The sequence below is a fragment of the Netta rufina genome (assembly GCF_964035555.1).
Source record: "Netta rufina genome assembly, chromosome: 4".
Classification (NCBI taxonomy): domain Eukaryota; kingdom Metazoa; phylum Chordata; class Aves; order Anseriformes; family Anatidae; genus Netta; species Netta rufina.
In genome coordinates this window covers 49,112,092-49,139,757 of record NC_140127.1, presented here as the reverse complement: position 1 = coordinate 49,139,757, position 27,666 = coordinate 49,112,092, and the positions used below count along the sequence as shown (strand labels likewise).

Sequence of the window (27,666 nt, the reverse complement as noted above, 5' to 3'; positions counted from 1 at the left end):
GGCTATTGGGTGTGAAACTTCTCCAGTCTCCCCATGTACGAGTACCAGGTCTGAGAGTTCTTCATGAGCTTGTCCACCCAAGATGGAAGAGCGAGAGCAGCTGTGGGAGGCTGTGTCTGTGCATGAGGACAGGAGGCCTGACGTCCCCTGGTCTTGTGGGGAGCCATCTATGAAACCAATGTCTTTGGGGAAAGGGAAATAGCTTTGCTTTCTTCCCAATTCACTTTTTATATTAAACCACACATTTTCATCGAATCCGGCTGCTCTGCACAGAGCAGGAGATGGGGCCTGCTGTCTTTCCAACAGGCCAGGGCCCCATCGACGGGTCGGGGCCCCATCAGCGGGCCAGGTCTGGGGGGCTCGGGCTTTGGGGCTTTGTGGCCACCGGCGGCCCCGTCGTGGTCGGAAGCGTCGGGGTAATCCGGGGAGCCGTCCGCAGCGAGTGGGTGGTCTGCGGGACGGAGGCGCGGGCTCTCCCCGCGGCCCCGGCCGCCGGCCTGAGCCAGCTCCTGCAGCTGGGCCGAAGGCGGCCCGCAGACCGCTCTCGGCACATTTCTTCATTTCTCACTTGAGTGCCCTTCTTTAGTTCCCTTTCAACTGCCCACTTTATATCGGCTTCATTACACCACCGCTCCATTTGTAATGTAAATCGGGAAACTCAGGGAAGTTTTTCTTTTGGCCTTGTCTACGGAAGAATACCGAGAGGTATTCAAAACGTATTAACACAAATCAATGGCACCAATAAAAGCAAAATCTCCTTAGCAACATAATCTTGATTGCAAAAGGAGAACTGAGAGCATTTAGCAGAACAGTGGCCCACATGGAATACGCATTTGTCTAGAAGAATGCAGCACAAAGCCTAAAAGAGAGATGCTGAAAAAATCCAAAATTAACTCACACTGAACAGTTACTCTTTTTTTCAAAAGTACACAATTGGCTACATTAAATCTATCGTGCGCTTTTCTGCTCAGCAACATTGTATCATACCGCTTTGCAAGCCCAAATTACAACAGCCGGAATGCTTCACAGCCCCGAGGAGCAGCACCCCTCCCCGCGCGCACGCACGTCTTGCATGTGTGCACGCATGAAATACATACACGCAGACACACACAGGTATTGCACACAGGAACTCTGTAAAAAATTTCTACACTCAAGGAGCCAAAGAGCTGTAAAATCTTCCACATACAGGAGAAAGAAGCTGGCTCGTTAAAATCTACGCAGTTTTTGGAGCCCCAGAGAGCGCAGGATGAGTTTTGTTCAAAAGGTTCAGGTTAACTCGTCGTTTGTATCTGATCATCATACAAATACCTGAATACATGAGTGGGAATGATTCCTCTGTGAATAAATGGCATCTACCTTAATGAGTTTGTTAGTGTATATTATATTGAGAGCAACAGTGTATTAAATAAACACGTATACAAACAGCTTCAACACCATTAGCCAATCATAACAATAATATCCATAATAAATCCTACTGGCATTAGGACTTTAAAAGCTTGAAGAAATCTGAATGTAGGCTTAACAAAAAGCTAGTTTGAGACACTTGAGATAGGCAATCCTCTACACTTATAGTAATTCTACTCCTATAGTCACCTAAATTACCCCAAAGCATTCCCCTCCTCCTCCCCCCTTTTTTCCTTCTAAATCGGACAAACATTGATTGGAAATTAGAAGAGAACTAATTAGAAAAGAACTGTATTACAAGGCAGAAGTTTCTGGGGTTTTTCATCCCCCATCTGGGGTATGAAATACTGCATAGGTGAAAAACAGTAAGGCTTAGTAGACAGGTTAACAAATATTTTATTAGTTTGTAATACATACAACTTAAGAAACGCTTTAAAAATTATATTGGAGTCCATTCCAAATCTGGGTCAGGTCAGGAAAAACAATGCTGATGTATTAAATAATATTCTATAATTCAACAATAGATTAACTTCAGTAATTTAGCAGACATGGTTAAATAGTCTTAAATATGCGTATTTACAACTGTGCAGCCTTAAAAAAAAAAAAAAAAAAAGGAAAAAAAAAGTCCTTTTCTTTCTATCTTCTCTCTCCAAAGCCCTGTGAACACAGTACTGGCCTCTAAGCTTTCAGACTCTCACCCAGACTTAAAATGTTTGAAGAGGAATGTTACAATAGTGGAAATCACAGCAACCCTATCTTTCTAACCTCTTTATTAGAAGGAATCCTCAGTAGGCATAATTACCACCAAGTCTATATAAATAAGTTTTTTGTTTTTTTTTTTTTAATATCCAGTTCCATGTTAAATTATTGCTTATGCATTTTCTGCTTGAAATGGATTTTTAGCATAGATAAAAAAAACATTTTATAAGTTTGTCATCTTGAAAGATAACATCCCATAAGTGACTTATTTTCTGTTACTGCTTTGTATGTTTAACACGTTTTTCCTAAGCACATACAGTCCTACGCAGTTCTCTGCAAACTTTTAAAGCAAGATGAATTACACAGGGTTGGTTTAGCACACAACATTTAGGCACTGTTTTTCTCGTTTATTGTTCCTTTTTACGTTTGGAATTAGTTTTGTATTCTCACTGCCATATTCAGTTTTCTACTGAAGAATCAAGTTACACATTTCAAATCTCTAACTACTGTGTTCCTTGTTACCTCGCCGAACCCAACTGCTCATTGGCAATACTAACAAATACGTACACTGCATATCCTAACAAGTTAGAAAGCCTGCTGCAAGCACAGAACAGAGAAAAACATTCAGAGTTGAAGAGCAAGATGCATATGTTGATAAAATGAATCGGTTTAAACACACAGCCACTAAAAATATCACTTATATTGCATCAGCGTATCTTTTTTTTTTTTTTTTTTTAAATTTCTAACCATGATTTTAAAAATGGATTCACAAACCTAAAATGCTGTAATGGAAAAATATATATATATCTTCAGCTAATTATGAAGTCTAATTTTCAACATGAGGCAAAATAACTTTAAATGATAAAGTTATAAACGAGGAAAAAAAAAGTGTGCTTCAATAAACATTATAAGATCTACTATCTGCCCTCCAAAAGTGAGCATTTGCCAATGGTTCCCTTCTCCATGAAAGTTAAAACTAACTACAAAAGTCTATTTTACTTACCTGAACTGAAATTATCCTAACTGGATCCTACTCCTGGCCCTCAGACATACTCTCATATGGCAGGAGCTGTCTGGGGAAGTCAAGAATTTTCTTTGGAAACAATTAGCCATGCATTACAGGCTCCAGCCTAGGAAAAGACTGGTCTGTACTCACTCCACAGCTCTCATCAGCACTTCCTTTTTGGTCTGGATATTTTAAACTAAAAAGATGCTGAGTTAAGGATGCTAACCTCCATATCTGCATAACAGCAGACATCTATAAATCAGGGCATAATCAAAAGAAATTAATAACACACTTGTTCTAATAAAAATACAATATAAATGAAGACAGTTTAGATAATTACCACAATGGATTGCTAGCCTTTACTTAACTTTCATTATTCAATACAATTTCATATGTTTCAAAAGCATTTTCCATCAGACTCTGAAAATTTCAAACCTAATACTTGAGATCAGTCTTCTGGGTGTTGCTTCTCCTAATTTCTACATTTCATCCCACTAAATCTTTCCTAACAGGCTGTTGTATTCTCAAGAGGCAAGCATTTATGAGTCTTTATCAAGAAAATAAGTCTTAATGAAGTATTAATGAGCTAAATGAACAAGAAGATTTTTTTAAAGGTAACTACCATGAAAACAACAACATTTAGTTAATAGATGTATTATCCAAATGTCATGTGGCAGAGATACACCAGAGCAGTGTAAAGAAACAGTTTCGTGCAAGGACTCCCTTTTTAAAATTTGCAAAAATATTTTCTAATTTAATCCTGCTGACCGAAACATCACTGTGCAATAAGATTCAGTTAAAAAAAATAATAATGAACTGCAGAACAGTGTTACTAACAAAATAACTGGAATGGATGTCTGTAACTAATGAAAAATAAACGCAGGACATTTTCTGCAGTGAAAGTGTTTGCTTCTTGAGTATTTCTCCCCTTGAATCTTTTCTATTTCCCTAAGAATGATACAGTTTGCTCATTACCAGTATCCCGATTCATCCAACCGGCAGAGAGAAGAACTTTACACAAAGAACAAACACAGGAATGAAGAAGGTAGCACCGTTAGAAATAATCACTCTATCCAAATCGGGGGGAAAAAAACACATCATTTATCTTTATCCAACATAGTTAGACATTCAGCAGCCTAATAATACAGGGTAAAGAGAGCTCTCATAGCTGTATATTGATAACATTCGTAATGGTCATGCATATTACAATCAGAAGTTTCCTAGGGTGCCGTTTGCAAAATATGCCTTCATGCAGATAGGCATTCAGCTCATTAACTCCATGTTCATATTTCCTATTAGTCCCTGAGAAGTTAATATTTCTACCTACCATATGGCTATTAAAGGCATTATAACCATCATTACACTTGGCTGTTTGTGATGGAAATGCAACGTGGCTTTAGGGAGAAGCAGCACAGAAATTACAGCAAATTAGTGGTGATGAATGCAGATCTTATTCCTAAAATGCTTTCTTTTTGTAAGCAAAGTAGCTGAAGAGCAACACAAATTATTTTAGTCACGGATACAACACTAGCCAGTGCCTCTTACCCTTCTTTAATAAGTCACTACTGTGAATCCAAGACATCTGGGGCTCTGAGACCTCTCTAATTGAGCATTTCCTTTACATAAAATCATCTGGATTTTGACCTAATGTAGGGTCATCATGATCCTTCTTTTAATTACTCAACAGCAGTGCTTCGAGAACTTAAAAGAACCAGGGATTTTCTTTGCTTAACAAGTCTTTTGCCTCTTCAGCTAAAGTGATCTCTTTAAATTGTTCAGAATTCAAATGCTTTTTTTTGTGGCTTTTTTTTTTTTTTTGGTAGACAATTTGCATTATTGCCAGCTGCTCAAAAAACCAAGCTGGGGCTCCCAAAACAAGGGGGCTGATTTAAAATTAAGACTTTGGGGTGGAGAGGCTGGGAGGAGGGAATAAAGACAAGTTCTTTTTCTTTGCCTTCTGGTTTATGAGCATTTACAGATCGCATTTTAAAGCTCTCCTCTACAGCTTTCAGAGCTAGATAAAATGACTTTTAGAAAAATAAAAACTGACTTAAGCAAGCATATAACTTTTAAACACCATGGTCTTGAGATTTACAAAAAAGGTAAGTATCATTTAAGAAATTAATTTACAGATTTTAATTTAAGTCCAAGTACTGCGAATTATTTTTATTTTTATTTTTTACAATGTACTCTACTTTGAGTATCATGGGAAATTTTGGATTTGCCACAGACATTTTTGGATTTACATACATAGTTTATTAAAATGACTTACTGAGCTATTACAAAACATAACCTAACTTTACAAGCATTTTAATTTCTGGTGAAATTCGCTAATCCCAGTATAAACTTCATATCATAGGTATTTAACAATGGATAAGCTCTACAGAATTCTTCACAGAGGTTCAGAAGGGAAACCTTTCTGCTTCACAACTTATTTCTGGCTATCACTAAGAGAATAATCTATCTTAATTATATTACAGAAAGCAAGAGATCTTTATTGACCGGTTGGAGGCCACTATATCTACAAACAATTATTAGCTTTCACAGGGAGTCATTGATGCCTCTACCATTACTTTTTCAGGCTAAAGGTGACATAATTAGCAATAATCATTTGCTAAATGATTGATATCAAGTGGCTTTCTCTCACTATTCAAGGAAATTGGAAATAGGTAAGATTATTTATATGAACTGCTAAATTACTAGAAGCTGAACAGATTAGACTATGTAATAATTACTTAAGCAAAGATCAGTCTATGTCTTAGAAGTCCTACTGTAACTTCTGGCCTGCTCCAACCATTGCAACTTCATCCTTTGCCAGCTGGACAAGAAAAGTAGTATCTTCTTACTGGCACACAAAATAACAAGATTTAAATATTTTAGAAACAACATCAAAGGAATAAATCCTGTTGACTGCTGCAGGCACTAAATAGATGTTTTATTAATTTTTTGTTATGATCAATTTCTACTGTTACAAGTACTGAATTGAAAGGAATTGCATTAAAATGTTTTATAGCATTCTTACTAGACAAGCGTACTACCTCAGCAGGAGAATAACACTTCTGAGCAAAATTCATCTAAATATAAATCCACTTTCTCAAGTCTCTTGGTAATATTTTAAGTCAGAGACACTGTTTTAATAAAATATCAGAAATACTTTAAGTGGCAACTTGTCTGTCTGCCTTACTATGGGATTTAGGCTTTTATTTGTTCAAAGCCCTACTTTGGACCCCTGTAATAGAATTCTCAGAGTAAGTCATAATGAAAATACAGAAATGCCTGCTAACCAAGTACATAACAATAGATGCACCTAAAGTAGAAGAGTTCTTATATACCATTAGTACTTATTTAGAAGTTTTGCTAACGAGATGCTCTTTGTAAATCTTTAAGCCACACTTCATTCATTGCATTGGTTTCAGCACACATCACACTCAAATTAACTTTAAAATAAGCAGGTTTGGGTGCTGCTGGCAAGGTAGTCACGGAGTCACAGTATGTCATAGTATGGGAAGACTGGGTAGTAAATTAAGGTCATTAGCTAATGCTGAACTCATTGCTGTTATGGTGCATCTCATAAGCCATACCCAACCTGTCTCTCTGCAATAAAGACCTACCAGTAAAAAACTGCATCCATGAAACAAATCTATCTATACAGCCAACAGAGAATTTTGATAAAGTCTAGGTGTAGTATATTCAATATTCATTTTATTGAAAACTGAGACTCAATGAGATCAATATATATTTCTGGTCACCAGTTATTTTTTCTGTTCAGTTCCAACATCTCCCCTACACCTCCAACCTCCAGAACCTCAGCTGCCATCAACTTTAGGCTTCTGTCCTCCTTCACAGGCTGAAATTGGTCCAAGATTATAACTAATACTGGGTAAAGGAGTGCTGCAGAACCAGATCTGTACTACAGAGGCTGACATCGATTTAAAAAAAAAAAAATTGTAACTAGTTACTTTGGAGAGAAACCATTGTGGGCCCCCATAGACCAAGGCAGCACAAGACAGATATTTGTTAATTAAAAATCAAATTCAGTCAGGTCAAAGAAACACGCTTGTAGGCTTGTTGAAAAGCATAGTTGAGTTATTTTCAAAGTAAACAGCAGGAATCCACAGACAAAAGCTGAGCAAAGGATGTTTTTTGGGAGCAGATACAGAGGGCTTGGACTTTCTAGACCAATCCCACTATTAAACATATAATACTCACTAGAGAATATTTTACAGAGAATAAATATTTTGAAGACATAGAAAAATAGTTCACAGCATCAAGGTACCTGTAATATATTACCTTGAAATAAAACTTGTGTTTAAAAGATTAAAAAGAGAAAATTATTCTTGTAGTGGTATCAACTTTTCATCCATACAAATATTAAGCAGAGTATATCTGTTTTTCATATATTCACATTATTGCTTGCTACCACAACTGTACAAGGAAGATATTCATAGCTTACATAAGTGTTCATGTACAGTAATTTTAGATACATAAAGCAAACTTTAAAGTATGATTGAGTAGCAATTTAAAAAAGAGCTGTGTGTGAAGATATGTACAATTAAGATACAAGCAGAAGAAATAAAATACAACTGGCCTGACCCAAGCATACATCATATATCCAGTTAAAAAAAAGAGTCTTTATACTTGTGCAGAAAGTAAGCTTTGTAAACCACGAAAGCATAGAATGAGCAGAAGCGAGGGTGCAGTAACTAATCACCTAACACATTTAGATTTACACTGTTGTCCAGTGTACTTTGCTTTGATTACTTTTGAAACATGGCACCTGCATTTGGATCTGGAACTGGACTGTTCAAGATTTCCTCAGTAACTTTCTTCTGCTTATGTGGCTTTAAAAAAAAGAAACAACCCTGAAAGGTCCTCTTGGACAGTAAGTTTTACTAAAACAAGTCCTTCTGTACCCCTATATATTGTATGTGGTAAACAGTAGGAATAGAGCTGATACATGGCATTCGCCTGAATTAAAACACCTGCATTATAAACTGCAATACTAATATATCGTTGAGATCTTGAGTTCTACTAATCAGACACATGCAATTCTCGCAGTGATTTTTCTAATCTGAGTAATATAATTCTATTTTGCCTTTTTTTTTTTTTTTCCTTAAATTTAAGTTAGAACTTCTTCAGAACCAGCTGACAGGACTTCTTCATGAAAAGCACTGAGATTTCTACTAATGCAATGGCATTTGGGTTCCAGAAAGCACATTGTCAAAAAAAAAAAATCATCTCCTTCTTCTGTTGGAAGAGGCTAGCCAATAACCCAAAAAGAAATAAAAATATTTACAACTGACTAGTCACTGACAAAAGTTTAGGTAAATCTTAGAAGGTACTTCAGCACAAACTAATAATTAAAAGGACTTACACGATGGACAATCAATCAGTTGTGTCATTTTGGGTTTAAAAAAAATACCTGCTCACTTGTAGAACATTTTCAGCTGTGTATTTATAGTAATATATATATGTACACACGCGCGCGCACACATAAAAGACTCTCTGAAAATCAGGATACATTAACAAACAGAAGTAGGAAAAGTAATAACTTAAGTAGTAGGTAACATTTGCATGAAATGACTTTGCAGAGTTTGACCAAATGCACTTAGAACATGCTGTTATTAAAACAAACAAAAAAAGAATGGAAACACCACAAGAGTCTGTAGAACCAATGCTATGTCACCACCAGGAGAGCACCAAGCAAGGCACCATTGGAAAGACAACATACTTGAGTAAGTCTCTATAAATAAATCATATGCTAATCTGGTCGAAAAATCGGTGTCTTTGGTAAAAATTCTATAAGGATGACCTGTATAAAAAGAAAAGAAATATATTATTTAAGAGATTGCAGCAATCCTGTTTGTCACAATGACAATTCACTTTTTTTTTTTTTTTTTTTGATGTACATCAAGTTGTCACAATGACAATCACAATACTTTCCTCAGGTAGAAAAATGTCAAAATTCTTTTCAGACAAAGCCAAAACTCATAAAGAATCAAATGGAATTGACAAAGTTTGCCTACTAATACTGAACACATCTAAACAAACTGAAAGAACCTACTTAAGCGTTCTTTAACAAAAATTATTAGGAACACATTATTAAAGAGATAAAGATACTAATTCAAAAAACATAAAGCAAAATGCATGCAAAATTAATTTTCAATTACATGAACAATTCCCTTTACTTCAAATTTGATTCTGCTTAATATAGGATTCTAAAATCAAGTTTATACTTCAAAAACTCATATAGAAAGAGGTATCATCTACTGCAAATTTTGCATATCAAACAAACCTACAAGTAGTTAACAAACTTGAGTGATGTTTCTAAATGATTATGCCTCAGGTCCCAGTTGAAGTTTCAGCTATGTTTTGCATAACTACGTAGACTTGTTAGCATAGACAAACTCAAGAATGCAATCCAAGTAGTTATCCTGGTTTATATTCAAATAGAAACCTTAAAGAAAATGTTCACATGTACATTTTCACATTATACGTTTTCTTTCTTTAGACAGTCTTAAGATTACCAAAACACCAGCGTGAGTGTATTAATAAAATATTAATAAGTATAATAAAAAATAAAATACTTTCATCTGATAGCATAACTAAGGATTTTTTTATTTACTTGTAAGGGGAGGTTGAGTTTCTGCAAAGTTAAGAAAGAATTTTAAACGTTTTTGATTGAAAAACGCAACTTGGCTGCTTAGAGAATAAATGCGTCTTTCTGTGATAGCACACTGAACATGAGAAAAGAAAAACCATCACATTTTAGTTCTGAGGCCAACACTTTTGAAATAATGAACACTGAAATCACGTCTGTAAATCTATTTTTACAGATACTCAGAAGTGGTTTGATGTTTAGCAGGGATGCAAGCTGCTCAAAATCCATTGATCGCTGAAACAGGTTGACCACTGGATGCTTCATAGCTACCAGCACTTCCAATATTCAGGCAAGATTTCAAAAAGGAAGCAAGATGAAAAGCTGGAAATCTGTGTTTCTACCAAGAGAGTAAGGCCACCTTATATACAATTTAGTATCTCTGACAGTGGACGTAGACCCTCAGGTGGACAAAGAACAGTATTTTGCATACAGGGGCACAACTGAAAGCATTTATTTTGAAAAAACTGAGGCTAAGAGTTTATTAATTAAAATTAAATCATGACTACAACATTAAGAGCAGTTTTAAAGAGACTAACAAATTAGTTAACTGAAAATGAGGAAATGGTGTAGGGGAGTCTATTAACAAACCTCATTAAATACACGCAGAGATTGCATATTAGATGTTTCACAAATTGAAAATAAAATCTTAGATCTTTATCCTGTAAAGCTATATGTCCATGCTTACACAGTAGTAATGCATATAGCTCATTTTAAATTGTATTTAACAGAATGAATGAACCACAGTATTTATAAACTAGCATTGTACATTTGAGGTGTGTTTTTTTTTTAATTGAATCTGCAAAACATTGGATGTGATAATTTTCCTTTAGAAAACCACTTTTTTCAGTGAGATAAAAAAAACCTTCATTTAGGTGAAGTTCAAATCTACTTTCCAAAGTTTGATTTATGCTGTTTGTAATGTCTTATCATACATCTAAATTAACAAGTTTTGTAGAAAAGGTGATACAAAGTGTCTACTTATTCAGTGAGCTGAATAGAGCTATTCTGTATAAAAAGGCATTTAAAAATCTTTTATGTTTCAGGCTAGAATTAAGATCGAATGCAGAAACAGGGAAAAAAGGAAAGGCTAAAAGGAAAAGATCATTTTAATATAATTTCCTACTACTTAATCAGTTTCTAAATCAATTTTACATGCATGATACCTTTGTTTCAAAGAATAGACAATTTTTCATACAATGAAAAATCACAGATAAGTTAGAACTAATATAGCAGATATTTCTCAAAGATTAGTCTTTATTTTTACAAAGTTAACCCTTCCTGTCTCCTACTTACTAGGCAGTTTGCAGAAATCCCGCAAATTCTAATGTATCTTACACTTCAGCGGCTTACATTCATCCTATTTAGCACCCTCTGTCTACGTCCAAGAGATTTTCAAAACGGAAACATAAACAGCACCAAAAAAAGAGCAAGAAGGTTGCCAGCTAAACAAACTGAAATCCCACACTAGACATCATTCATTTTAAACTGCATATAACTTCTCACTGGATGTTTCTATGAAGTGCTTATGGGGTCTCAGCCAAAGACTGGATTTTTAATTTTAGAGTGACTTAAGAGTATTTTATAGCAACACCGATTTGAGATAAAGATACTTTCAAGACAGTTGAGGTAAGGGGCAGTTAAAATCTAAAAAGGCTAAAGGTTTCTTAAGCTCCAACAGCTTAGTTGAAAGGTCTTCTTCCATACTTTTAGACTTGATTAGCATCATATAAAACAGCCATATCTGACTTGCTGCGTAACCAAAGTTGTGGTTATTCTTTATACAGCATCTAAAATTTCACACTCCATCAGCACATGTTCGAGCTATTTTATCTTGGCAATTAATTTATTATTTTTTAGAACACAGTGAAGCCTTGTTTTCAAGTCATTCATAACTTTATAAATCAGTCCTGCACATGAAACCATGCATCTGTGAACCGTAGAAAATCCTTGCACTCAGGCGATTAAGCTCCTGACACCTTTGCTGATTAATAATCATGAAAAGAATAAGATCAGAAGCAAAATAAATGATCATTTAATAGAGAAACTCACAAAACAGCCCTTTAACTTACATATTCCATCATGTTATTCGTTTCACATTTCCTTTTGCTTAGTCTCCAATGCAAGCACAGCTAGACAAGGAGGAAAGAAAAAGAAGAAAAATGAGCTGTATTTTATTGCAGCACACAGACTAGCCCATTTGTCCACCTTTCATATTTTTCGTTCAACAAAAGCATCTGTTTCCATACTGTGCAATTCAAACTCCAACAGTACGAAGCTGCTCCCTGCGGCACTCACCTTGTGGTATAACCTATTGTTTTCCCATTCTAATAACTTCTCAATCGATCTTCGTGTCTGGAAGACAAATGAGAAAGAATTTTACTCTTGAGTGGTTTTAGAAAAACTTTGTTTTGCAGCTGCTTTTGTGTGAAAAGGAGAGAGGTACAGGACAGTGACTGAGTACAGGGTGGTCTGTAGTACTATCAAAACTTCCCTGGTATTAAATAGTAACCAGCGCAGAAAACAACTTTTCGTGACACCCAAATAACTATCTTCAAAACGGTGTAGAAAAATCTAACCATTTTGGAACAAAAGCTTTTCTCACATATGTTTTTATAGCAGCTACGGGTTCAAAACCTACTACAGAAACTTTAAAGTGATCCAAGTATAAATGCAAGCATAAACACTGCTCCCTAGTACCCGTGGTCTCAATACACTGCTTCTTACAAGGCTGGTATTTGAACCAACGAATGTTACTACGTCAAGTACAGATATACAATAGTCTATTTGAGAAAATAAAATTAAAAAAAAAAAGTTACATTTATATCGAGATTCTAGAGAGCAAATAACCAAACGCAGAAAGTTATGGTAACTTGCACAAATTTAACTTACAAAATCTAGGATTTGTATAAAGAGCAAATCCTGTATATAGGAGCCTCAAGCCAAGTTTTACTGCCTGTCTTTACCACACTTGACACTTCAGATAGAGGATTCTGAAATCTGTTCCTTCACAGCTTTAAGACTACACACGCCAGCATTAAAGGACTTTCTGTGCTGTAAAGTTTCACGGCATTTTGAATATAGTTATTCAGTTATATTTACATTTGAGAAATACATTCTGACATTTATGGTCATTTGACTGCCAGAATATATACTGCTTAGCTCTAAATGGGATTTGCTACTGACTATGAATAAATAGAGGATAATTCATGGTGCCAGGTGTTAAGATGAGACCAACAGAGCTGCAGGTGCAAAAGGACGGAGCAATGACAAGGATCAAATACAACTTTGTGCAGCTGCAGCTTCCTTACAAGGCACAGAGGGGTGAGGGGAAGGGATGAGAAAGCATCTTGCTGTTATTACTACAAAATACAAGTACTGTAAATGAACCTTAACAAATCAAACTAAATGCCGGCCCAGCAAAGAAGAACATCTGAACGAAATAAAAATTGGACAACAAATTATTCCTTTCCCATCAAATACTAACATTTTGCTTTTAAAACTCCAGTTAGCCTCCGGTGCAGTATTGCGGTAGCATCCAAGCATGCACTGTGGTCACATGATTAAAAATTAGATCATGGCTATCTATAAATAATCAGTGTGCTGAATTTTTATTACGCTGTATTTTAAAAAGCGCAAGTCAGGGAATTATCCAAAAGGTGGATGTGCCAATGACTAATTTATCACTTCAGTTCGGAATTGAGTATTTTGAGGGTTATTGTTATTATTATGTTTTTAAAGACAGTGCCCTTTAACAATAATCAGCAGACCTCACTTGTTTCTTTGTAAAGATAGCCTTTTAGAGTCTGCTCTCCTTTTAAATGAAAATAGGGCAGCAGTTATGGTCACACTTTTGTTAATTTAGTTGCCAGTCAGCTCCAAATCAAAAGAAAATAAGGCTGCAGAGTGTAATTAACATTCAGTTCAGTCGTTTTGTCCCTTGTCTAGCCCCCAAGCTTTGTTAAAATTGCCATCTGAATGCTGAAGGCTGTAGGGAAATCGATTTGATTCTAATCGCACCATGAAAAGAACATGATCTAACTGCTTTCAGCCCTCCGTAAATCTGTACTAGGTCTTTAGCACAATGCAACTTCCAATTTAAAAAGCACTGAATGTCTCGTCAATGACTTTGTGAAGAAAAAAGAACAAGGAGCAGACATAAAAATTCCAATAGTTGTTTAAGCATTAAAGTTCATTTGCATCACAGCAAACCTGAAAAGGGCTGACCTCTCAAACCGCCTCTCAGGTCTATGAAGTTGTAGCCTTGACAAGCTCACATTGACAGAGCTCATTGACTCTGAAAGGCTACTCTATCAATGGTGAAAAATGGCAATAGGTTCTACTCTGAGCAGGCATCTGCCTGCCCACCCGCTGCTAAACCAATGGCAAAACCGATTCAAAACCTGAATCTACCTTGTAATCTTCCTTTCCAGGACCTTTTAATAATAGATTAAGATCACTATACAATTTAATTTCATTGTTTGCCCAAAGGGGTGTGAAAAACATCTAAGCTTTTCAAATTCCAATAAAATTACACATATATTACAATACATACACATAAATAAGAAATTGATAGGTAGTTATGCAGTATTAATTGGTTTATTTGAACAAGAAGCCAGTTTAAAGTCATTTGACTAGCATTAGATAAAAACACGGGCCGCCTCGCCACCGCGATTATTTGCTTTCCCGAAGCCTCGCATCCAGCCCCTCCTGTAGCGTAACTTGGGATATTCGGCCATAAAATCAGGCCATATTATCCATAAACTGAAATGTTAATGAAAATTAGACTGTAAAATATTTCTGCGAACCTCAGAGTTTGGAATAAAAAGAAATGAATTAAACAGCATCCCACAATTCACTATAGTAAGTTTTCTTCCTACTTGACAGGTGAAAAAAAGCACTTGCACGTGCAGCTTAATTAATCACTGCTCTTGACATCTCAATGATTTACAGTGAGGAGCAGGTGAGGATATACAAAACCAGAAAGGAACACTTGATCTGAGTGTAGCATTTCCAGCACACTAGGATGACAAGCTTATATATTCTATCAATGGTGTACAGAAAAACCTATACAGCAAATTATTTGTTAGCCACAACAAAAGCACAAATTAAGTGGAAGAGAGACTTGCTTATTAGGAAGATTTAATACTAACCAGCTTTTACATTTTTTTTCTTTAAAAAACTCACACCAATATTTGAGCAAAGCTGAAACTGCAATTCAAGTATACTTTTTAGCATACCAATGATAAGAAAGTATGCTTTGTCACATATTCTGTGAAAAGGAAGATAGTATTTAATATTATCTACACGATTTTCTGAAATAGGCCTCTTCTAGATGCAATCTATAATGAAACATTTCTGTAAGATGTCTGATTCTTTTGAGATGTTGATATATGACAGTCTCCTCCTGAAAAACTGGACTACCAAAGAAGCCCAACTCATAATACATGTTTACCAACTCCAGTTGCTCCCAATTAAAATAGTAAAAAAAAAAGTTTTGCCCTTAAAGATGAAACACACTGGGAAAGTTATGAACTTTTAATGGAGAAATAAGGCAGTAACAAAGTGTTACCTGGATTATCAAATGCAGTATCTTTTTCTTACGTCTTTGCAGTGTCTAGAGAAGTTAGGTTGCAGTTCCAGATGCAGTTGTGATCTGGAGTGGGAGTTTGTGCAGCCACAAGGCCCCTTCCTGCAGTGCCTGACCTGGAACATGCATGCTGCACCAAACGGTACTTGTGAATGGGCCAAGGCTCCCTGAGCTCCTGCTGTAAATCAGTGAGGGACTAGACAGTATTAAACAAAAGGTCTTACATGACACCCAAAATGGTGCTAATTTGATTACCTCCTTTGCCTTAAATATTTAAGTGGGGATACAAGATAAACAGTAACACTTCAACGCTATCAATTTTATCCATAGTTGTCTGGTAACAACAGAAAAATCTCTCTCTACATTCATTTGATCTTTGACTTTGCAGCTGAAAAAATTATTTTCAAATTATTTTTATAAAAACTTTACCACAATGAAGTATTAATAATTTTGAATAACACCTTGAAAAAATACACTTCATGCTCAAATTTCAAAATAAAAGGATATCAGTTTAAGGAGGTTTCTGTTGATTGTCATACAACCCGAAGTTGTATTGTACCCCATGTAAGAAAAGCTAAGGATCCTGTCAGAACTCTGAACTACACCATCGCCTTTCACTCGAAGGAAAAAAGGATGGAAGCAGGAATCTGTTCATTCTGCAAGCAAAGACAGACTGGTCTACAAAATTAATACCCAAGCAATTTAGTTATCACTCCAAATGCTTTCAGAGATTTATTCTTTCGTTGAATTTTAAAAAGTACACTTGGATCAAAAGTGTGGGTATATAGTTAATGTTGATGCACTATCGAGTATCAATGAACCATATTTCTGTTAGAAAACTACAAACAAAACTGGATGAAAAAGTCCTGGTACTGAAGATAGTGCTGCTACACAGCTGGTTGGTCGTTCCTAGCACTAAAATATGCTCTCTGTAGAGTTTGTACTTTGTGGACTGTGGAAGAGGTCTAAACAATTTAAAGTCCTACTCTGGTGGCACATCAAAAATGTCAATGTTGTAATCAAAACATACATAACTGAACTAAAAGGCATCTTTATCTGTGCTGAGACTACATCATACACAAACTCTTCAGGAACTGTAAACTGGTAAGTTTCCCATCTTACTGGGGAATTCTCTATTTGTGAAAGGCAAAGAGGATGTAGATGAAAGATGAGCTGATTTCAGACCCTGTCTGTTAGACCACATAGGTGTATCTTGCACCATCTTTCTTATTAGTAGCTGGGACACTTCTTACTAAAGATTAGCTACAGTGTGCTCAAATCAGAAGCCACTGCAGCATCAATGCAAGAACGTGAGCAAAACCCATATTACATGGATTGAAGAGTATCTGAAAATAAATGTAGCTACCTCATGCTTTTCATAAGATCTTGAAATAGCTGCCTTGCCCAAGAGTATTATTACTGCTACATCTCATCTTACAGATGATTTTGAGCAGAAAGTTAGCCCCATGATCAAACTTCCTGATGAGGCAAAGAAATATCTTCACCAAAATTCTGGAGCAGAAGCAACTTTGACCTCACAGACATCACTCTGACCTCAGGGAACTTCCCCTTCTAAAAGGCAGCCCTGAGGATATTGTCCCAAACACAAACATGATCCACAAACTAACCTAAGTTGCATGGTTGTTGTTCTCAAGCCTGAGTGCGTACCGCAAGGACAGGCAAATTCAAAGTCTAATTAATTGAATCAGATCAACTACTTTCCAAAACAGTCTCTTGTACCACATCGGTGTTATTTAGCCAAAAGAAGAGATGGCTCCAGGAAGACCCAATAGCAGCCTTCCTACACTTAATGGGGTCTACGGAAAAGATGGAGGGGGACTCTTTAACATGGAGCATAATGATAGGACAAGGGGTAATGGCTTTAAGCTAAAAGAATGTAGATTTTAATTAGGTATAGGGAAGAAATTCTTCACTATGAAGGTGGTAAGGCACTGGCACAGGTTGCCCACAGAAGCTGTGGATGCCCCATCCCTGGAGGTGTTCAAGGCCAGGCTGGATGGGGCTTTGAGCAATCTGGTCTAGTAGGAGGAGCTCCTGCCCATGGCCAGGGATTGGAACTAGGTGGTCTTTAATTCCAACCCAAACTATCCTGTCATTGCCTGCCGATATAAAGAGGACAAGCAGTGTTATTTGACATTATTACCTGTAATGGTTTTGAAAAGCTAAGCCAAAAACCTAATACATATTCCTCAGAGACTCTGGTTACCTTGATTCCCAAACTCTAAGACTGTTTAAGAAAGCACTAAATCATGAAAGAGGTAGAGAAAGGAGAATGTATGTAGAACCTGTGCCTATTATCCAGAGCAACAACGGAGAACATACATTTCATTATTACCAACAGACTGATGGTACATTGTACCAACACTTTTGTAACGTACTGATGGATTTTTTGGTACAGTGTACTGATGGTTACTAAGTGAACATTATCTAAATTCATGGCACAGAATCAGCAGTTACCAACTCAGCTCACATCAACAGCAGTGCAATGAACTGCTTCTAAAGTATCTTTAGCATCCAAAATTTGGTCTGCAGAAGAAACATGATAGAGAGGAAAATTACCAAGAAAAGCTCCTGAAATTTGATTGGTAGAGTCCTATATAAGTTTCCTCTCAAGTACAGACAATCCAGAAGACTCAAGATGCTAAGGCCAAAAGATACTTTGGTTATAATGTTAAGAGTTAGCTAGCTCTTCTTGTTTGGTGACCTATCTTCGCTCATAAAATGACAGTAAGTAGAGCCAACTGCTCTGGACAGTCCCTGCCATGGAAAAGCCTTGTAGTGGAAATGGTCTTGACCCTGGGAAAATTAGCATACTTCCCGTGAGAAGGCCTGGGTTGTAGAAAACTCCCTTTAATGGGCAGATACACGTTGACTTGATCTCCGAAGCATCAAGATCTTAACTAGGATGAAATTCCAGCTCTAAATCTGTCATTGTAAGGGAACAACTGGGCATGACAACGAAAGGTGTTCACCTCCTGATGAAGGTGAACACTCTTACAAAGGGCCACAGAAAATGAACATGGAAGACTGAATAGACCATAGCAGGAATGAAAAAAGAACTGCATCTCTACCAAGTAACTCATCTGGTATTGTCTACTGTGGGAAGTTGTAAACTGAACACAGATGAAAATTTTACCTCCATCCCCCTTTTTAAAGTTACAAAGATGTTAAGTTTGGATTGCAGTCATGTATTTCCAAAGTATCTAGTAGAATGCTATGGAATATAGTTCAAGGCCAGTGTAGGTAGAAAAACTGAAGAATCTCAGGTTACATCTGTATTAGAAAAAGTAACTGTGCCCAGAAATATTCCCATTCACTTCAAGCCAGCTGGCAGGGAAGAGCTTACATCTTTATTATAAAGTTTTCCTAACTTCCAAACTACCCACAGCGCCTGCAACATCCTCATAACGCCTAGGAATTGTTATACATACAATACAGGACCAACGCTCGCCATGGACCTTCCTTAAAGTACAAATAATTCCTCAATACAAATTATTGCAATTCCTAGGAACAATCCCAGGTTTCATTTATTAATAGGAAGCATTTGATTCCTGCTGTTGGGAACATCTAAGGACAAGGGGCCAAGAATGGAAGAGAAGTTACGTGAAAGGCAGCATAAGGTAGTGAACTAACTTTAGCAGGCCCCACAAAATCCTGTGTGCATGTTGAAGAGGATGACCCCTCTGAAAGGAATGGCCTGTCGTGTCCTGCCTGCCTAGGGCCTAACCACAAGAATCCCAGGCATGCTGATCCCATAGTTCATTAAACAAATTGGAAAAAATAGATCTGTCTACTCTAAAAAAATCCATCACTATCATCATTGTTGTTCCAAATGTCAGCAAATTTGTTCCAAATTTCAAACGTTATTTTTATGGAGAACAATAAAATGGTCTTTTCTTCTGCAGAAGAACTGCCTCCCTCACCCTTCCACCACTTTCCTTAGCAGCCTTGTCTCTTGAACTGTTTACTCATGTTTTGTTCTCTCTCATTTGGAATAAAACTATTTTATATGCAGTGCTTGAGTTACTAGAGTGCTCCATTTATGCAGAGAATATCATTTTATCCTAGTTTCCTTCAATAAACTGAAAAAGAGAACATAACCCAATGCAAGGCCATTTTGAAGAAAAGCAAGAGAAGAGGCACAGAAACGTCACTACCTCATGCTTGCCAGCAGGTCATTTCTAGTTTCTTATTTTCAGTACCACAGTCCATGAAGTTCAATGAAATACTTCCTACTTAAGTTTAACATATCAATTTCAGATAGTTTTGGAGTTTAATTCTTCCCTTGAGTCTGTATATGCTCCCTTATTTGGCATCACCTACAACTTGCTAAGGACAGAACCCTACAAATGACCCTTCCTAACCCGACGTCCAGATCTGACAACCAGCTAGTTATTCTGAAAAAGCATGGTAAGAATGGTCTGCCTTCGCTACATGAATCTCAGCCAATTCATATTTGTTCAGAAACATGTCAAACAGGACACAGAAAGCAATCCTAAAACCAAAATACACCACTATCTGTGGCTCCCTCTATATACCTTAGCCATCACAATAGAAAAGGCTCTGTAGCATGGAAAGCATTATTTTGATAAATATTAAAATGCTGAGAGATTTCTCCTTTACAAATGCTATTAGATTTTAAACGGCATTTAGAATATTCACTATGGAAACTAAAGATACATGCAACATTTACAATTAACATGAAACTTGTAATTAAGAACCTAAGAAATTACAAGTTTAACTTCAGAATACTTATTCTTGAAATATGTATTTATATTTGACCTTTAAAGAAACAAAACTACTATTTTGTGACTTACATATACTTGGAAGTATTCTTCATGACAAGCTTATTGCCCTACCCTCCAGATAAGCTTGCAAATTAAAAGACATAGCAGAACTATTTGCTCCCACACCTTGTTACCCACCGACTCACTATTCCACCCTTCAGAAAAGCACATGAAAACTCTTTATGGGGTGCTCTGAGGTAAATAAAACTTCTGAAAAACAGAGGCAGAAAAAAAAATAATGGAGTTATACATGTGATGACTTTACATTTATTACGTTCTGCAAACACTTGGCTCCTGTAAGTTCAGTAAGAGGAGGATTTAGTGACTCTTTTGACTAGAGTAACACTGAAGAACAAATTTTAATTTTTTTTTTTTTTTTTTTTTTACCATTTTCATTTTATAACCAATACTAGAAATGAGATGATTTTAAAAACTTGTGAATATAATTTGAAGACAATGGACAAGAATGTATATTCGACGCATACAAACTCTACTTTAAGAAGTTTTACTAAGCTGATTAGACCCCATATAGACTTTGCATGTTTTCAAGTTAGGATAAATAAAATGTGTTGGTGTTTTTTTTTGTTTGTTTTGTGCTTCCAAATTAAATTACAATGTATTAAGAAATAAAAAACAAAGCCCCTTCAGTTTAATGTAATCATCGCACAGAGCTGTTTGGAAAAGTATTATCGTAACAGAGCATCTCTACTGCCAAGTCCCTGGCAGAAAGGCAGAATGGAAAATTTTTCTTCAGTTTTGAAAATCAGTTAAATGTTTTCATAGCTGCAATAAACTGAGCTAATGTGCTTTAACATCACTATCAACCACAAATTCATTCTAGCTCCTCCACCACATATTTAATTTAATCAACGCTTTGAAAGTTGTAATTAGCTTATGTTTATACAGCACTTTGAAGATGTAAACTGCTATGTAAGTGACAATTAATAATGGGGTTTAAGCAGTATTCATCAGCTTTGTGTGAATTCACAAATAAACAAGCAGCTCTTGAAAGTATTAGTTCAGATCACCCTTAAATATCTCATTCTACCCATTTTAAGAGATTGCCTATGTACCTTCCAAAACATGCAATTTGCATGTAGAATTGCAGTACCTCCAGATTTCTTAAAAGCTAGCATTCTATCATAGCTTTCATTGTTACTGCTTCTGTTGAAATTATTTATCCCATTTACACATCAGGAACTACAGCACTTAGTTAATACGGAAAATGAACGTCAAATCATTTGAAATAGTGGCTTCAAATGGGCACCTCCAGCTATAGTGCTTTTTGAATTATAATTCACTATGTCATTCTTTTTATTTAAAGAACAAAAACTTAAAGACTTAATGTCCATTTGTACAATCTGGAACTTGTCCCAGAAAGGATGGTACAATCTGAGTACAACTGCTGAAGATCATTGACAATCTAGATCTGCAAATGAGGGACCGCATTTCCTGCAATTTCCTTGCAGCTTTTACTCATCTAAATCCAATCAAGACCACATAAAAGGAAAAAGGCAGTCAGATATTGAATCAAATTAAACATTTATTCTACTGGTGAGGAGTACCAGGCTTTTTCTCAGATACCTCAATGCAAAAGAAGAAAAGAAACAATACCGTACAAAGACTTCCAATACTAGCATTGAACAAAGCAATGAGACGAAAAATACAGCAAGGGGAAAGCTTTTGTTGCATGGAAGTGCATTAAAGTGATATAATTAACAGTCAAGCTTACAAATGTCTGCGATTTAATAAATTTATATTTTCAAGCACCTGCTGCATTAAGGAGACAAAACTCATAACTCATTTTGCACTACACAATAAATAGATTCTCATTATATGGCCAATCACCAGAAGTGTGTACTTTCAAAAGCCATTTACATTTGTGATAGCATTCCTACATTTGAATTTAAAGAGTTAATGAAAGTAGTAAACATACTAGAGAAAAATTAAGATAATCATTCAAATTTTAAAAACTGTGAAACTGTAGTATTCATTTTGTCTATGTGAACCTTAAATTTGTGTTATTCTTTTCTTCAGAGAAACTTTTAAGAGTATGTCAGACTGATTCAGCCTTATGAAGAGACATTTCTTAGTTGGTCATTCTGTGAAAAATTATTCTCCTGTATTAAAATCAGCGATTCTATAGTTGAAATCGACATTTCACTTAATAAAAACTTAAGCCTGAGAAAAACTCCCACTTGTTGCATCACTGTGTATGCAATTCAACAGAACAACTGGGTTAGTCTTCTACTTACACAGAAAACCATTTGCAGTTAGGAATTGCCAGCAGTACAAGCCATCTGAAGGGCCAAGATGAAGCTGGTATATTTATCTTGAATAATTAAAACAAGCTCTGCAAGTTCTACACAGATTTCAGTTCTACATGTGAACATACTCCTACCCTGAATCACTAGGGAAGAATACCTAAAAGAAGGAAAGAAACAGGCACATGTCAACCTGGATGCCTGGTTTTCTCAAGAAGTGAATACTGGCTGCTGTGACTACACAGAACTTTCTTCCAAGACACAGTAAAGTCAGAGACAAGCAGTACAACAGTTCAAACGTTATAACTTTGTGCTAAATATATTCATCTGCTATGTATGAACAGAACCGTGGCACTAGCAGAACAGTCCATAGATTTAAGGTTTTTTTAGGGAAAGTATACTAAATTGCCTATTTTCAGTTTTGCAGGAATCTGCTGATCAGTTCACCAATTAGAACCTAGATGAACCAGGCTGTCAGTTTGCTGTGCAGCTTCAGGTAACTCACACCAAGCAATCTTACTTTCTCCACTTCTGGAGAAAAAAAAGATAGGGTCACCTCCTGCACTTGTCACAGCATTTTGACGTAAACTGATGGGAAGTCCCTTATAAAAGAAAAATCTTACAACATGTTGGACACAAGTCAGTACTGATATCTTAGGGAGTACAAAACCTGTAATTCAATGTACAAGGAATTTAAAGGATTAAAATCTTTCTGCTTGCCTAATCTTGTTCTACTAAGGTACAAACTTGAATTCATATATACCTATTCAAGCAACACAAGCAGCAGTAACTTTTCACTGCTTTTCCACGAATAGTAGCCCTGACTAGAATCATTACAAATTCCTCTGCTTGTTTCTTATACTAGAATTTGCAACTGTGTCCTTGAAAATATTCTACAACTTTCCTCCTTATCTGCTCAACCAGGGGAAAGAAAAAAAAAATCTATCCCAGTCAGGTCTAGTATTAAGAGTTTAAATCTGGGAAAGGATTCTTGTCCCTTTCAGTTCATCGTTAAGAAAAGAAGTCAATTAATTCCTCTCTGTATTATACCCTTCGGATGTCCAACTGACACCGAGTTCTGAGTTCTCTAAAAGACAAGCTCATAAGCAGACATCTATTTGTTGCACTGCTGTTACAGATAAATGATGTTGCCATAAGATCTAATTAACTTACCGGATTTTCATTCTGGGGCAGTAATCAAACTGCCTAAACATATGTATTTGGTGCAATCAGAAAGGCTTCAGGCCATCCACAGTGATACAAGACATTTTGTTTAGGCAGCTGAGTCTTACCCATATTTTCATCAAGACTCAAGCTTGGAAGTCCAGCATGAGTCACCCAACTTTAAGTGCTGGAAAATGTGTGAAGTTCCTTAAACCATCTCCTCTGAACAGAGTATCCACATACTTTTTTCCAGATTTCACTTTTGAAGAGAGCTTATCTTAACTCCTATTCCAAGCTAACTTCAACTGAAGCACTTCTCTGTTGCTTCACTAGGTTCCTATGCAGTACCTCCTTCCTCAGCTTCAAACTCTGCTTCCTAGCCCCAGATGCTACAAGCCCTTGGCATTTTTTTTTTTAAATACATTGTTTAACAAAGTCAGAATGTTGATAATTAGTGACTTTTAGTATTAGGTTAAGATTAGGTTAAGGCACCAGGTCAGAAAATGAGAGCTGGAAGCATCACCCCATCTTGCCAAAAGCTGATGATGTCACATGTTACACATGTTATATGTTACATCCTGCTACAACAGCACATTATGTGAGAAAACAGCTCAAACTAAAGAGCACCAGAAGCTTTCTCCTTTATAACTTAAAAATTGACAGCAGCCATACAAACCATTGTTTGTAATGAAGCTTGGAATGGAGAAGGTAGTCTTCTCTGCAAGCTAGTTAGATTACTAACTTATCCGTTGATGCAATCAACAAATTCTGATTTCTTGCAGTAGACGTCCAGGACATACGGTTATCCTACAGAAAACTCACTAGTTCATGAGAGCTTGAAGATGTAAAACCAAGGGCTTGATATAATTCATGTTGACAACAACTATATTTTTTTTAATTGGATTCCAACATTACCAGCAGGCTATTTTGTACGCAATTAAAACCAGTCATAAGTAACCCCTTGGAGGGACTAATCATTAAGCTCTACACAAAGTTAGAGGAGAAAAGAAATGTGTACAAGTTTTGTTCTGCTTTGATCGTCCTTTTTTTTTCTTTCCAATACATGGGGATTTCAGGCCTCTACACACTGCTTTTGCAGCATCTAATGCTACCACTGATACTTAAGACTACAAAAGCAGCTTGCCCAGCTTCTGGTTTTAGTAACGCCACCTGCTTGAGCATGCATGCATTTGTGCAGAAGCCCAGAACTGCAAATGCTCGATCAGTATCGAGAAGACGTGCAAGGAAAATTTTAGGGCCATATTGCAGAAACGTATGGTCACTGTCAACTTTAGAACAGCTTGATTTACCAACTGTGTAAAATGAGGACTTTGATAAAGAAAAGCACAATGGTGTTCAATGTACTGTACAACAATTTTTAGTATAAAGGGATATTACACAAAATAGAACACACACAAGCCTTGCCACAAAATGGAGAGACTAACAGCACCAATAGTGAGGAGAGGATGCAGAGGCATAAGAACTTCTTGCAAAGAAGCAAAATAGGACTAGCCAAAGAATTTTTATGTATATGGAAACTGAAGAGATGAGAGGGTGACCTAATTATGTACTCTGGGGGAAAGGAAGTGAAAAAGCAGGCACATGCAAGGAACTTCTGTTCTAAGTAAGACACTTTCTATTTGTTAATGTAAGAAAAAAAAAAAAAACATTCATCTACATCTTGGAAGGAAGATAAAAAAATAAATCACTATCTTAAATATATTTTTAAAGCACATAGCTATTTAGGCCACGGTGTAATTAGAAGCTCCTCACAACAAACTGTCAGTCATTGCCCAGTTCTGATGATGCTAGACAGGGTACTGTGGAGAAGATGAAGCTATTAAAAAAGTACATTGAGAATTATTTCAATAACAGTACGTGCTGTACAGTACGTGTTTCTAGCAGAGACAGCAAAACTACCAGTCACTGAGTTGTAAGCTCAGCATTCTGACTGGGGCCTGTTGTAGCTTTAAGTGGTACAATAGACAACTGAGATCAAAATGTGTAAAATCAAACCCATCTAAGCAAGCTCTAGCATACAGTTTTTGAAGTTGGAAAGAAACAAACAAAAAAAAAACAAAGTGAGAACAAAACCAACAGAATTTTGACCATTGAAAATGAAAAAAATAGTTCAACTTACTCTTTTACTGAGGCAGATAACTGGCCACATACTACAACCTAAAGTGCAGCAGCAGCAAAGGCATCCACAAAGTAGCCATCGTACATTAACTGGAAGGTTCTTCTTAAGACAACTGTTAACTCTACTGATGCTGGCTTTAAATTCTTCAGGTGCAACCTACAAGAAAAAACAAACTTCCTAGTACCACAGCAGCACGAGTTATTGCTCCTAGAATGCGTAACACCTTGAACTCCTGCTTTTTTAATAGCAGAAGTTTTGAATTCCAATTTTTTATTCACCATTACTCACCTTTCCAGTTAAAGATGAAGGAAATTCTGCTTCAAATTTGTTGCTTAGTCCAAACCTGTAAAAATAAAAATGAGAATCATAGCAGAATCATAAATAAGATACAAACACCTGATGTGAATCCTGAGAGTATTATTAGAACAAAATCAGCTCAAGGAAAAAATGTTTGTTATTAAAAGTAATTGCTAAGATAATCCTAACAGACAAAAGTACGCCACCATAAATAGTCTGAAATCCTGCCTATAGACTTTTAGGCATTCTGTTGATTCTTCTCCAAACTCATCAAAACCTTTATAAGTACTTAAAAAGGGAGGCGAACTAAGTTAATGCCATGGCTTGGATCCCCGCACCCCACCCAGTACAGATGTATCTTGAAGAAAAGCTCATTTAGCAGGCTCTGACAAAAATAACATTAGGTAACTGTTCTAAACATAAAAAGGGGGTCGATACCAGCTTGCTTATTCAGAAAAAAATACTATTAAGTTTCAGAACACTATACTACTTAACAAAACATGGTTTAAATTTTACTTTCCAAAAAAAACAGTACCAGTTGAAAATAAAAAGCTATCAAGTAACTTAAGATGGGCTAAAATTACTGACTATTCTGTGTTGCATAAGGTCCAGATTATAAGTTTCACCTCGTCTTCAAAAAAAAAAAAAAAGTCTGTTTTCTATCAGTTGATAGAAAATGGTTCGCAGGCAGGATTTATGAATGGATGAATTTCAAAGAAAACCCAAACGCTTTCTGCCATCCAGTCTGGGGTATAGCTTCTATGAGCAAAGCCACTAATAAGAGTGTATGACTGGCTACTAATCTGGTAAACAGCACTCCGTGTAAAATTTAATTTGCAATTAATAACTTCCTGAATATAAACCAGAAAAGCACTCTTACCATCAGATACTTCAAACAACTCAAATCAGAAATTAAACTGCTCAACTTGAATACCTGCAGCAAGATCCATCACCCAACTCAGCCATGTGTAGAAAAGCTTAGTTGAGCTTCCATAGCTGAAGATTTTAGAGAAGTAATTTGCTTTCACAATATGATTACTGAGCAGCTAGGCATTCCCCAGGCAATCTTTTTCTTACTAAGCTGAGCACTCCACATGTCAACAGAGAACTCTGTCCAAGCCATCACACGGTCAATGTGCAGTTAGATGCTGTACCAGTGGAGAGGCAATGCTGAAGGACCTCACAAAACCAACTGGCCAAAACCCAAGTGGCAGGTGAGCTTAAAGATAAATAAAATGTGCTGGGGAAAGGTGATCTAAACTATGCTTACAAGTTAGTTAGCCAGCTACAGATCTTGAAGGAGAGCTTTTATCACCACTCATGATTCTCTTGACTCATTGCTCATTGATAGCGGCAGCCATCAGAAGTGGGAACAAAATAATGAGCACCACTAGGTCTGTGATTAAGAAGAGCATCATTTGGACCCCCTGTACCCATGTATTCATGGGGGACTTGGTGGAGCTAAGAGAAAGCAGATAGAAGGAAGCAAACTATAATAAAGTGAATAAGTTGCTTTATGAGGCCAAAAGGCAGACAGTAACTTGGAAAAGAAAAGTCTGGGGGGGAGGTATATGATCAAAGTGCAAAGATTCAGGAAAGCAGCGAATCAGGTGAATGATTAACTGTTAATCACCAA

General features: G+C 36.4%; 1 protein-coding gene across 1 annotated transcript in view; it reads right to left on the bottom strand.

The window, feature by feature from the left end:
• Positions 1 to 1,872: 1,872 nt before the first annotated feature.
• CHIC2 (cysteine rich hydrophobic domain 2) overlaps positions 1,873 to 27,666 on the bottom strand; it is a 30,945-nt gene continuing 5,151 nt past the window's right edge. Inside the window, exons 2-6 of the mRNA XM_084286286.1 lie at positions 26,022 to 26,076; positions 25,734 to 25,889; positions 12,066 to 12,122; positions 11,840 to 11,899; positions 1,873 to 8,921 (exon numbers count right to left, since the gene is read on the bottom strand). Of these exons, the coding sequence (XP_084142412.1) occupies positions 8,871 to 8,921; positions 11,840 to 11,899; positions 12,066 to 12,122; positions 25,734 to 25,889; positions 26,022 to 26,076 (379 nt within the window). The 3' untranslated portion in view covers positions 1,873 to 8,870. The remainder of the gene's footprint in view (positions 8,922 to 11,839; positions 11,900 to 12,065; positions 12,123 to 25,733; positions 25,890 to 26,021; positions 26,077 to 27,666) is intronic.